General features: G+C 36.7%; 1 protein-coding gene across 4 annotated transcripts in view; it reads left to right on the top strand.

Moving 5' to 3' along the window:
- The first annotated feature begins 620 nt into the window (after window positions 1-620).
- LOC128227253 (high affinity cAMP-specific and IBMX-insensitive 3',5'-cyclic phosphodiesterase 8B-like) overlaps window positions 621-14,780 on the top strand; it is a 101,217-nt gene continuing 87,057 nt past the window's right edge. For 2 of the 4 annotated variants that reach the window (XM_052937608.1, XM_052937605.1), the window contains exon 1: window positions 621-1,256. In XM_052937608.1, coding sequence (XP_052793568.1) covers window positions 1,002-1,256 — 255 coding nt within the window. In that variant the 5' untranslated portion in view covers window positions 621-1,001. Of the gene's footprint in view, window positions 1,257-6,320; window positions 6,476-14,780 lie in introns of those variants that run through there. The other 2 variants (XM_052937606.1, XM_052937610.1) reach the window with 2 other exon arrangements.

The following is a 14,780-nucleotide window of genomic DNA, read 5'->3' as shown; positions in this document are numbered from 1 at the left end:
ATAACTTGCGATCCCGTTACTGTTGTTCAGTATGAAAAAGTTTTTCTACTGAAAAAGTTTTGCGAATATTAACTCGATAGCTAGATAAATATCGTGAAAATTAAGTGGTTAACACGGAACAATTCGCGAACACTATCACGTTATCTTACGGCAGTAATATGCCACCATACTATATAGATACATCGTAACAGTATACATGTGGGTGATGTTCATTAAGTTGTTGGGCACCAACATAATTGAGGGTTTATATAATGTGACTGTTCGATTTGTTTTAATTGACTATGGTTAAAATGGACTATCAAAACAGTTAATCAGTATGCAGTATTTAAATGAGACGAGATTGATGTCATTATGCACTTTAAGTTTGTTTATCAACTAGTAATGTAATATTTGACTAAAATGAAGGTCACTTCATCAGTCAGTGGAGGAAGAAATACATATACCTATCTAACTTAATTAGACAGCAACGATGCGAACACTTGCTTTTTTCAGTCACTTCTTTAAAAGGTAATTGTTTCGTATCCAAATAACAAATAGTATTGAATATCCGACAAAATGTCCACGTCATATGATTTCCAATGAACACCATAAGGGGAAATATGTATTATAAGGGGTATATGATTCGCTTGACAGCAAATATCGGAGACAAGCGCTTGTATATGACTGCCATGATGCTCAAAGCTAAAGCCAATTTGTTCTCTGGAATAAACAAATTGTGCACTATATATGTATATCGTTATTTTGGGAATGGAACATGCCAATAAGAACTGTTTGTCAGTTAAAGTACGAGTGTTCTAGTTGAGCAGTGATTAGTGGATTTGTTACAGTGTAATATCAGTCAATTCTCAAACAACAACGTTTTGAGTGGATTGACAATGCTATTCAAAATCTCCAAGAACGCTGTTGAAAATGTTTGGATCTTACGCCTTACGTCAACGTGACTTGTCCACCCGCCGTCCGCAACCACGGATTGGCTGGCGTGCTGTTGCCGGAACAACGTGATGGGATGCACGCCCAGTATCCATGTGAACCAGACCGGTGTCGTTTATTGTCGGGAATCTGACGGCTCCAACTCCCCACGGGCATCCCACGGCGCCACGGTTATCGCCAGCACGACGGTCGTACGGACGGAGTCTGCGGAGACTTCTCACGCCCTCTCACTCAGGTCCAAGCGTTTTGCGGACTTTTGTGGTCCATCGTCATACACCGTGGATTCCGCGGGACAGTCACACTTTAATGAGCAAGCAGATGCCAAGGTCAGTTGATCTGTATATTTGACACTAATGTATTAGTGTGCGTACTTGTCCCTCGGATGCCAGGAGTTCTATGCGAACCTGTTTGTCGTTCAGAGCTCTATGTGTCAATTGACTGCATCCGTCCTAATTTAGTGTAGGGATCTAAGTGGCCAATATGACCCATACATACTGTAGCTCCCTACGACAAGGTCATAATGATAATATTCATCTGAAAGTGGTACTGGCTACCAGCATTCACCATTAAACATAATCACCAGTATGCAACATAATCAGTTTCGTCATTGTCATTGATGTCATAATTTAAGTCGATGTCTTCAAGAACGAACAGTTTGACCAAACAGGGGCGTATCTAGGCTTACTCCAGTACGCTTAGGAGTACAAATGAATAACGGTTCCTGCGAACTGACCAGTAAAAACAGTCCCACGTCAGGGGATATCGGTCCCGCTCGAACCATCATATTGGGGCCAGAATATAGAAATACCTTTACTTTTTTCACCGCTTTCAAATGTACGGGCGTACATTTCAAAATGCTTTAGGTACGCCCCTGCCAAATGAACCATATCATCATAAACAAGACCAACATCATAATCATTTTAATGCTTATCATTATATCATCGTAGCCGTTCCATCATAAGTTATCATAGTGGCGGTAACGGCTGCAGCCTTGGTGGAGGTGGTGTAGTATAATGTTATACATGTGTTTCTTTAGACCTATTTCCAACGGGGTCCTTTATTTTTGCTGAAGAGACAGCACGCGGAATGGACAGTGGTGAGATACAAGGAAGCCCGGGTGCGATACCATAGCCCTTTTTCGAAGAGACCCCTTGGTTCTTTAACGAACCCGGTGTAAAGCACCGATACACGGAGTACAACTATCCTGGGATTAACCAGTACTGAGTACACCACTTTTCCAAGCACTACCCTTTAAATGCCGAGCGCAAGGCAAGGGAGTTACTTGTACCAACGTTTAACGTCTTTCGATATGACGCGGCCGAACCCACGACCTCCCGCTCTGTAAGCAAACTCCTAAACCACTAGGCCACGGGGACGGTTAAACGATGTTGGATTATTTTGGACGTAGTGATTTGAAACACATTTGGATACAAATCCTATATCGTCTATGTTTACTTTTATTTCGATAAAAGAGAAAATTCATAGCAGAATACGTCCAAAATGCCCCATTGCGGACTAGAAAGTGTTAAAATTTCGTCGGGGATGACCCGCAACACCCCTACCAACATTTTCAAATAAATTTCGGTTCTGAAAGAGGAGCGTAATTCAAAAGGATCAGCACCGAAGGCCCCCCAATCCCACCCCCTTTGGATCAGACTGAACTTGATTTAGGCTTTTATCCGGAAGTACCTGCGTAATACAAAACGACTTATGTTTTTTTTTTTTAATTTCGCTTTTTCTACCACGTTTGAATACACATGTGCTCAATACCTTGTGTGTTTTACTACTTTTCCGTTATTATTAGCTTGCGTCAAAGATGTAAGAAACATTAAAAAAATGTGCAAAATACCTGACCAAAGAATTTCCATACCAAATTGCTCATTGTATCGTATAATTCTACTACCAGCCTTAAGAAATGAAACACCGCACTTACCTGATAAGTATTGGTTGTTCATAATCTCAATTTATTCCGGCAGAATTAGAGTTACAGCCCCTACTTTTAAATTCTCCATTACATTTTCGAATCAAACGTGAGCATATGCAACGCATTGCTGAGCAGCAATACGTTCGTATCACCATCTAATTACATCATGCTATTTTTTTGGCGCGAGACCACAGTTATTCTACTATATGTTTCATATAGACACCTTAATACCTCGCGTAAAACTTTGAAACAGCCCCTCTTCAATTGCAAAACAAGGTGAACTGGTACACAGATACTTGAATGTATGATGCAGATCCCAACAGCTGCCCCTGGCTTACTGTAAATAGTTGCCTGTGGCCTCAGTTGGGTAAAATCAGTCTTGACCCTGAAAACAAAAAATACAACATTTTATGGGCTGCTTACACGGAACACAATTCAACTATTAAACATGATTAATCAGGGTCAAGACTGATTTTACCCAACTGAGGCCACAGGCAACTATTTAAAGTATGCCAGGGGCAGCTGTTGGGATCTGAATCATACATTCAAGTCTCTGTTAACTGGTTGTCTAAATATCCTGGATGTACCGATTACGATAATTGTATGTGGACGTTTTTTTTACATTTCTAAATTCTGATATGGCAAATCCTTAAGGATTAAAAGAATCCCCTATTGCACGAACATTATTTTGCAGTAGCTAAACTGGTAGCTGTATGGTACAATAGTGTACAACCACTGGCTAGGACACTAAATTCAATAAATGAAATGTTGTTTTCTGTTGCAGAAATTGTTGTTTTCTTTCACTTTCGTCAGACAATTGTCAGCCATCTAATAACATCATAAACATCCAATGAAAATGCTACTTGCATTCTAAACATTCCTGAGTGTGTGGTAAAGGTCAAAACTGCTAGATGCACACAGGCGGCAGTTACATTGACAGGACCCACCCTATTTGATGGGGGCAGGGAGTAAAGGGTGGGTCCTGTCAACATAACTGCTGCCTGTAGCTAGATGGTGATTGTAAGTAAAAGTAGAATTGCAAAAGAGCAACATTTGATTGGGTTAGATATGCGTCTTAATAATCAAGTTCACAATGGTAGAGATAATATTTCAAGCTTCTTTTGTAATACATACATGAAGATCACTTCTAAACCATACCTCATGTGAATTTGTTAGAAAAGCAGGCATACAAAAGCCTATACTTAAGGATAGAAAAATGACAATATTTTGAAGGGACTCATGACTACAGGAAGGGGCATGTGATATCAACAGGTGATGTTCCTTGGGGATCCTTAGCAAAAATGATACTTATCAATCCCTGTAAATAAAACATCGGTTTGATTTATATCTCCAATGTTAAAGCCCTTAAGGGACAAGCTTGCAGATAACTTTGTTAATTTATAGTTCAATAGTAAACAGCAAATGACATAAAACTCATTTGTACTGAAAAATTACCGTAATCTATATTTGGTTGAATTTTAAATCACTTTGCTCTTGTATTTCTTGAAAATGAAGCATTTTTCTTTGAATTACAAATATATGAGTGAGCAAAAGATCACTTATTTGAACTTCTGATGTCAATTTACCACACTGTATTTTTTCATTGTCACGGTAGCTGCACAAGGTCCATGATCATTGTCACGGTAGCTGCACGAGGTCCATGATCACTGTCACACTAGCTGCATGAGGTTCATGATCATTGTCATGGTAGCTGCACAAGGTCCATCATCATTGTCATGGTAAAACACAAGGTCCCTGATCATTGTCACGGTAGCTGCACAAGGTCCCTGATCATTGGCATGGTAGCGCCACTATGTCCCTGATCATTGTCATGAAAGCTGCAGGAGGTCCCTGATCATTGTCATGGTAGCTGCACGAGTTCCATGATCATTGTCACGGTAGCTGCACGAGGTCCCTGATCATTGTCACGGTAGCTGCACGAGGTCCATGATCATTGTCACGGTAGCTGCACGACGTCCATGATCATTGTCACGGTAGCTGCACGAGGTCCATGATCATTATCAGGGTAGCTGCACGAGGTCCATGATCATTGTCACGGAAGCTACACGAGGTCTATGATCATTGTCATGGTAGCTGCACGAGGTCCATGATCATTGTCACGGTAGCTGCACGAGGTCCATGATCATTGTCACGGTAGCTACACGAGGTCTATGATCATTGTCATGGTAGCTGCACGAGGTCTATGATCATTGTCATGGTAGCTGCACGAGGTCCATGATCATTGTCACGGTAGCTGCACGAGGTCCATGATCATTGTCACGGTAGCTACACGAGGTCTATGATCATTGTCACGGTAGCTGCACGAGGTCCATGATCATTGTCACGGTAGCTACACGAGGTCTATGATCATTGTCACGGTAGCTACACGAGGTCTATGATCATTGTCACGGTAGCTGCACGAGGTCTATGATCATTGTCATGGTAGCTGCACGAGGTCCATGATCATTGTCACGGTAGCTGCACGAGGTCCATGATCATTGTGACGGAAGCTACACGAGGTCCATGATCATTGTCATGGTAGCTGCACGAGGTCCATGATCATTGTCACGGTAGCTGCACGAGGTCCATGATCATTATCAGGGTAGCTGCACGAGGTCCATGATCATTGTCACGGAAGCTACACGAGGTCCATGATCATTGTCATGGTAGCTGCACGAGGTCCATGATCATTGTCACGGTAGCTACACGAGGTCTATGATCATTGTCATGGTAGCTGCACGAGGTCCATGATCATTGTCATGGTAGCTGCACGAGGTCCATGATCATTGTCACGGAAGCTACACGAGGTCCATGATCATTATCAGGGTAGCTGCACGAGGTCCATGATCATTGTCACGGAAGCTACACGAGGTCCATGATCATTGTCACGGAAGCTACACGAGGTCCATGATCATTGTCACGGAAGCTACACGAGGTCCATGATCATTGTCACGGTAGCTACACGAGGTCTATGATCATTGTCATGGTAGCTGCACGAGGTCCATGACCATAATTGTGGCACAGTTTGAGATGCCTGCTAGTAATAGTTTATTATAAAAAAATGTTGTTTTTTTATCATGTCTTCATTGTTTGCACAATAAAAAAATTGGACGTATAGTGTGCATAGACTTGCTGCACTGCATTTACTCTTGAGTGAACAAAAAGGAGTATGGACACCACAAGTCTTCCATTACAAAAAAGAAACAAAAAACTCCAGGGGTCTGCTGTGACAAGTCCATATGAATTTATTTATTAAGACATTTTTTGCTTTAACTCAAACTCTCATTTTCAAAAAGTCGGACCCAATGAAGAATACAAGTTCCTTGGTATCGTGTATATTTTAATGATAAAAAAAGAATGACAACTTTTCAATGAACAAACATTTATTGTTAATGAGTAGCCTCCCTTTAATAATTTTCTCCTCATGATAAATCATACGTTATAAAACTAAAATGACCTCCCTTGATTGTCAACCTGTCAGAAATGTGTTAAAGTTGTCAAATGTATTTAGCGAATGTTGTGTAAGTGTTGTCTGGTGTATTTGTTGCTGCAGAGAAGGATAGGAAAGGATCTGGACTTATTTAAGCTTTCAAGGGATGTTCTTCTCACCTTTTCATCATGGTAAACTTTGAACTTTGAAAACTTGAGTTGTTTATACACAGTGGTGAAATGTTAAAATGATAGGCACAGTACAGTAAATATATATTATGAAATAATTTGCTAGACATAAAATCATCATTGTTTTTATTATAACCTTAACAAGACTGCTGTGGTCTATCGCTATGTTCAAGTATATGATACTGATATTTTACAGAACAGAACAAAACTGTTATGGTCCAAATAGACCTGTGTGGACAAATATTGTTCAAAATAGTGACAAAAACAAACATTCATGTATTTGTACAAATCAATATTATCAACAAAATATACATATTTTTTAAATAAATTCATGTTCCAAGTGACCTTTACATATCTAATTATGTACACCATAAAAGCATATTGATATGATTGAAATTACAATAACTACCTTACTATCAAGTCTATATTTAAGACGAATGAAAAATGAAAATATTATGTACTAAATGTCATAAGGCTGTACTTTCAGGTAAATGTTTGATCTCTCTCTCTCTCTCTCTCTCTCTCTCTCTCTCTCTCTATATATATATATATATATATATATATATATTATAGGAGAACATTATAAATTTATGTCTTGTAGGTCAGTTTTGCAATTATGACTGTTCTAAAGAAACATCAGGATTTTACATTAGGAGGTAGTTGATAAAATCATCTATAAATAAATTATAATTTTATACCTTACATTTATATAAATACCCTATATGTCTGTATGTTTGTATAAAGTCTAACTGTATTTTGTTAAAATATAGAGCAAAAGGCGTCATAACTTTAAACGACAAGTCTGACCTGCCTTTGTAAATAATAATGCTGGCTAAGATGATAGAACTATTGAGTGCATCGCTGCGACTTTTGCACATCCAGATTTGTACACAAACACGCATTCGATTTAGATGTAAAAAAGTTTTAAACATCAAATCATTGGATGAAATGTCACTAGCAGATTTAGAGGGGTGTCCCCGAGGCATGCCCTCTCTAAAATCGTCCTCAGTTTACTTTTTGTAAAATAATAAAATACACTTTATATAGATGCACTATTTCTGAGTACAAATTGTTAAAATTTTCTTATGGTAGTAACCTCCAACCCTCAAGCAAATAGTTTATGCCATATACTTTCGGTTCTGAGGTAGGGGCTTAATTCAAAATGTTTGTACCCCTAAGTTACACCCCTTCTAAGTCAATGGCTGGATCCGTCCCTGAATCTGCTATCTAAACATTGCTACCTCACAACTCTGACCTTGTCCAAAGTAGTGATGGAAATCGGACGCAAAAAATACTATGGATAATCGGTTTATGAAACTGATCAATGATCGATTATTAATCGATTCAATCATTATTTAATTATCTTTGGTCATCATATTTAAGGCATACAGATACAGTACATGCATCAGTTTTAAGCATTGTTCCCTTACAATATTGTTTGTACATTTCTTTGTATAAATTACATTATTTATTCAGATTGCAACTATCCTTTCGTGTTTGCAAGTTACTTTTACAGAACATGAGAGCACAGGCTCTAATTTTTGTCTTACATTTAGTATTGTATTCATGTGTAAAATAAACACAAAGGAAGATATCAATTTCTTTTTAATAATCAGTCAGTAGCAAGTTCAACAAGCAGTTAAAAATTTGATATGTTCTACAAGAACATTTTTTTAAGAAAACTGAGAAAAAAAAATTCTTACATGGTAAGAAGTAAACGGTAATAAGTTTTAAAAATCATGAGAACAAACATGAACAGTTGAGAACCAATTCTTTAACAGTTAAATTACAAAGAAAATTGGTAATAAGGTACTGTAGTGACTTATTGACTTGATAAGACTATGACCTAAGATAACTTAAATTAGTAACACCTTAACATTTCAACATTAACAAGCATTAACCAGAAACAAAACATATTTTCATGACAATTTTTTACTCGTAGTCGGTAGCGGTTATGTCCACTGTTTCTATAATTAATTGTTCAAATTTCACTATCGATTGTCGCCAACGTAGGCCTTTCCGATCAATTGTTGATTATAATCGATCATCGGCACAACACTATTCCAAAGTTCCAAAGCGTCATGATTGTGAGTTATTCGGACTTATTTATTCTTATATTGGTTTTTTTATCCTTCTTGCTAAGGGAGATTACTAAGTAGGAGATTGACAAACCTATAGGAAATAGTATTATTAATACAAATAGTACTGTGTAACATTCACCTATTCAAGGAAAAGTTGGTTTTTATGCCCCCACAAAGTGGCGGCATATAGGGTTGCCCTTGTCCGTACGTACGTACGTCTGTCCGTACGTACGTACGTACGTCCCGAAGATTGTTTCCGATCTAATTCTTGAAAACCGTTTGTCCAATCCTCACCAAACTTTAAACACATGTTTGTGACCATAATATCTTGATCAAGTTCGATAGTCATGGAAATCGCTTTAGTCATTTAGGAGTTACGGCCCTTTTTTGCCAAAAATTCCCGAAGATTGTTTCCGATCTAATTCTTGAAAACCGTTTGTCCAATCCTCACCAAACTTTAAACACATGTTTGTGACCATAATATCTTGATCAAGTTCGATAGTCATGGAAATCGCTTTAGTCATTTAGGAGTTACGGCCCTTTTTTGCCAAAAATACTTCAAAAATATATGTTTCCAATCTAATTCTTGAAAAGTATGTGTCCAATCCTCACCAAACTTTACATACATGATTGTGACCATAATATCTTGATCAAGTTCGAAAGCCATGGAAATCGCTTTTGTCATTTAGGAGTTACGGCCCTTTATTTGCAAAAAAAGACTTGAAAAATACGTCCCGAAGATTGTTTCCGATCTAATTCTTGAAAACTGTTTGTCCAATCCTCACCAAACTTTTAACACATGTTTGTGACCATAATATCTTGATCAAGTTTGATAGCCATGGAAATCGCCTTAATCATTTAGGAGTTAGGGCCCTCAGATTATCCTGAATAATCATTATGGCTTATTTTCTGTGACAAAAAATCGAAGTGGGGGCATCCGTGTCCTATGGACACATTTCTAGTTAAAATCTATGTTTCAATAAAAGCAATATACAGGGCCATTTCAATTTAAGACTTTGTTATCAATCAAATTATTCATTTTTTAAAACACACCTATCATTTTTTATCCTGTTCTTGTAAAATGCCTTCCAGCATAAAACACTTTGATATGTTTTAAGAAACTTTGAAATGTTTTAAGAATTCCGGCTTGTTTGTCATAAAATCTTAATTTCGATGACTGTTGAACCAACTCTCATGGTCACTTGGTGCTAGCTCTAGTCACGAAGTTACTGGCCACTGTATTAAAAACATACAATAGAAGAAGCATTTGAGATTGTGTCCATTGACATTATCTTGTCAAGTGTTAACTGTAGTGATAAATTGTTTCCGTTTTCATGCTTTTACATAAATTACACATTCTACACCAGTAAATGTGGGTCAGTTTTGTACAGTTCTTGTCATTATTATGGAGATATGACTGTTATGGGGATATATATCATAAAGAATGATCAAGACTGCACTTTAGGGGAATGTGGAAAATGAATTAAAATAAGGTGAAGGCTAAATTGTAAATTTGAATATCTTGAATGGTTGTCAGTATTCTGTGATTTTAGCTGTGTCATATTTTGTCCTAATCAGTATTTTATTCAACATATGATAAAAAAAACAAATCAAGAGGTTTTCGTTTTTTAATTTATGATTGAATGGGATGTAGTTAACAAAAAAATAATACAGATACACCTGTGGTGTTTGCAATAGCTGAGGTGTTGTGGTTGTCATGTTGTGCAAAAACTTCAAATGAACCTTGGTCCTAACAACTGTTTAAATGAACCTTGATTTACATTCTGCAAGAAGTTATTTATTCAATTATGGCTTTAAAGGGACTGTACCTACACCAGATTGACACCAAAAAAAGTTTTTTCTGTAACGAATCTCAGGACAATTATCTTATAGAATGTGTTACGCTTTGATATCATAATTGTAAGAAAAAGTACCAAAATGTAAAAAAAAATTGTGTCGGAGACCGGGTTCGAACCTGTGTCGCCAAAATTCCAGTCCAGCGTCGTATCCACTGAGCTACGACGGCTCACTCTAATTGGGTGACATAATTAAGCTATACAACTACCCCGGTAATATCACGTGATAACACCGACTAGCCAATCACGCATAAGGAATGAATTCTACCTGGTAGACATACCCAGTAATCTTTTTTAATGGAAAAATACGAAATAACTGCTAAACTTAAATAAATTGTAAACTATGTGGTACTTCAGTTAGTAAGTTTCAATGCATTGTACACATCTATGCCAAGTTTATGTCAGTTTTCGACAATTTTCTTTTTTTTCGCTATTTTATCATACGGAGTACAGCCCCTTTAATAATTGTTGAGTGAGCTAATGTGATTGTCCAATGTCTGTATTCAGTGTCAACATTTAGTACTTCCAACATCTTCTGTAAAACGGAAAGCCCCAAACCTTCGATATTTGGTATGGAGCCTCAATAAGTGATCCTTTACCAACGCTGTTCAAATTTTGTCCATGGGGTAGTAGCTGGCCTGCCCTGGGGGTCCCAGGTTTTCAACAATATACTCATATTGTAAAATCTTTCAAAATTGTTTTCTTTAAAACTGCAAGGCCAAGACTTTTGATAATTGGTATGTGGCCTTAAGTAGTGGCTATTTACTAAGATTGTTCCAAGTTATGTCCATGGTATTAAAGCTGACCCTGCTCCAGGGTCACAAGATTTCTATATACTTATATAGTAAAATGTTTTCTCTGAAACTGCAAGGCCCGTTAATCTTTGATATTAACCTTATATAGTGGACGCTTACTAGCATTGTTCAAATATTGCTCCTTGGCTCAAAGCTGGCCATGCCCTCGGGGTCCATAGCATCCGTTGACTTCCTCAAAAATCAATCACTTTCTTCCTTAGCAACCATTGACTTCCTTTGCAAGCAATGATCTCTTAGCACCTTCCTACATCCATAGCAATCAATGACCTCTTCAGTAACCTTTGACCTCTGAAAAGACCAATGACTTTCTTAGCAACCACTTACTTCCTTAGCAATTAAGTTTTTTTCCATGGCAACCAATGACTTTCTTATGAACTTAAGACTTCCTTTCAAATCAATTATTTTCTAAGCAACCAATGATTACCAAAGCTATAACCTGCATCCATAGCAACCAATGACTTTCTTTTTAAACAATGACTTCCTAAGCAACTATCGACTACCTAAGCAACCAACAACTTCCTTAGCAACCACTAATTACCTCAACTACCAATGTCTTTCTTAGCAACCAGTGACTTCCAACCAACCTCTTTCTTCCTTAGCAACTCCTTACATCCATAGCAACCAATGATACTTTTAGCAACAGTCAGCTTCCATTGCTACCACATTCATTGTCTCGGGGAACCAGTTCAGCTGGCAATGTCTTAACCTCCCTAGAAATACTACTATTTTCCTTTACAAGGATCGATCTCCTTATCAACCTTCAAATTACTTGGCAACCACTTGCTTCCTTAGCAAACAGCAACATACTTGATGACCACTGACAAGTTGTTCATCAGGTGAGCTGTAAAGGGTCATTGTTTTTTTATTCAGGTGTTGCTTTTTCACCATTGTTATATAAATGTATTTGACTGAATTGTTGAAAAGAATGATGGAAAATTATGTTTTCCAAAAGATAAAGAAATTGTTGAAATAAAACTCTGCATATAAAATATGTGAGTGTTCAGGCCCATGCCTCTGGCATTGCCAATAGGATCGCCTGGACTGATTCACATTTAAACATAAGAAGAGCTCCGACAAACCAAAACCCTTGTTAAATATCTCCAAATTTCTATTTAGTAATTAATTGATTTTATTAAGTGATTTGTTTAGAAGGTTGTCCATGCACACTGCCTAATAAGAAGGCATCTGTGAGATAATTTGCACTAAGCACTAGGAAATGTAAAATTTACAGTTAAATATCTAAACTATTAGAGGCAGTGCCTAGTCAGCCGTCTTTATTATTTCAAAGACCAAAAATAAACATTGACTATTACATAGTAACCTAGTTGGTTTTGTTTTTTCTGATAATTAAGATTCTTTGCCAAAATGGCTCAAAGAGTGCTTCAAGATAGAATCTATCAAAGAGCATTTTGTGTCTCATTTTTTTAAGCTCATTTGCTTTTTTTAATGAAAAATTATAAGTATAGTGAACATACTGATAAAAAAAATGGCAAGTATGATTGATAATAACTTAAATATAGAAGGCCTTTATTACTGGAATTGAAAAACAAAGTGCTTGTGCATCTCTTGGAAAACCCTGAGTGTTTTCTGTGCATTGATTAATGTTTGTCCATCTGCACAGTGTTAATAATTAAGCAGCTTAACAGCTTAATGCATTGACCATGTAATGATGTTTCAGGGTTAACTTTTTTAACTAATATCTGATATCCGCCAATTGGGCAAAAAACGTCCCTGTTTTAATCTTTACACTGTTTGACATGATGGATAAGTTATTTGTGACTTGTCAATTACAGAACATAACTATTTGATTTTTTCTTCTTTGGATGTGTCAAAAACATTTAAACAATTTGTAGCAATATAAGATGATACTTTATTGTAGGTTATCACATGTTTCTGAATTTGTTCCATGGATACAACAATGAACTATGGCCAACTACCATGATTACAACAATAAACTTGAGCAAACTTCTTAGCATGTTGGAAGCGGATTTACATTGACTTAGTGAAACCAAAGCTGAATTTAATCTTTGCGCATTAATTTGATCTTACTAGAGCATTTAATTTGTTGTGCATTACCTATTGTTCGGTGACTGAACTTGGTTGATTATATATGAAACAAAAATATATGAAAGAAAACCAGTCAGTTTGGGGGCAAAACTATTATATGACAAATATTTGACGACTTATGTATTATTATTAGTTCAGACTATTAAACTGTGTATTTTGTTTGGACTTTCTTCTGAAACTGAAAACTGCTGTATTACCTTGTTGATGGTGTTTGGATGTTGTATTGTGGATTGATGAGGGGATAAACAATGTCCCATAACATGCAGGTCAGTTTCTGAGTTACAGACAAGGTGCATATTTGCATTAATACACAATTAAAATCATAGAAAATGCATTTTTTAAAATTGGCAAGTTAAAAAACGCATTTAATTAAAAGCAGCCCAGAGTGAATTAAAAATAATAGTTGGAAACTCATTTTGGTGAACTGGATTCAATGATTATAACCTCAATTTTAAGTGGATCATTGTTACTGTGATAAGCTGATTATCCCCCCCCCCCCCCACTTCCCCGACCCCCAGAAGCAAACCAGAAATAAACTTCTGTAAACGTTTTCTGTTGATTTCAGAGTAATTACAATCATACCCAGATGCAGATAGAAAATCACAAGTTTTCCGCAAAATTGTCAGAAAAGAGGTAAAATAAGAAGTAAAAACTCAAGCAAATGCTTTGTCAAATTAAATGTATTTGAATCCCCCGCGATCTGAGAAGATAATTGGGGACATCTTAGATGAATTAATATCAGACATAGTGCTGCTGTATGGTGCTCAAGCCATCAATAATTGACCAAATTGTCAACTTTGATTATGGCTTCTCGAAATCAAAGAAACACCATGCAGATATTTGTATACAAACAAAGCATAACTTAATCCTTTATAGACAATATACACTCATTAACATTACCATACATCCTTCGCACACATAATGAAGTGGTAATGATTGGTTTGCCTAAAGTTCTAGTCGTTTAAGTTGGGAGTTCTTGCAATAAATCCATATTAATATCATTGTTGGTCTAGACAAAGTGTGAATTCTTGAAATAATTCTGTATTAATGTCATGGTTGTTCTAATCAAATTGTGAATTCTAGCAACAATTCTGTATTAATTTCATGGTTGTTCCTGGTCATTGTTAGTTTGTGCTTAATGTGTGTTTTGATGTTTTGATTTATTCAGAATTTTGAACTTTACAACAGTTTTAAACACTCATTTTGCATTATTAAGCTGGTACCAGTTATTGTTTTCTATAACACTCAATTATTAAACAGACAATTATTCATTGTTGAAACTCAATTAAAATCAAAACAACACAGTAATAGAAACTTACTGATATCGAATCCATTTAAAAAATGTTGGGTAATACTCAATTACATGGACATGTAGTGAAACTCCTGGTATTAGCCACACAGCATGATAATAATGAATTATCAATTTGGGCTCTGCATATTGCTATACATTGCAATGGGTTTTTTTGCGGCCCTTATTATAAGTTCGGCA

The sequence above is a fragment of the Mya arenaria genome, chromosome 3 (genome assembly GCF_026914265.1).
Source record: "Mya arenaria isolate MELC-2E11 chromosome 3, ASM2691426v1".
Lineage (NCBI taxonomy): Eukaryota > Metazoa > Mollusca > Bivalvia > Myida > Myidae > Mya > Mya arenaria.
Note: the sequence above shows the minus strand (reverse complement) of the source record. Positions and strands in the feature narration are given on the sequence as shown.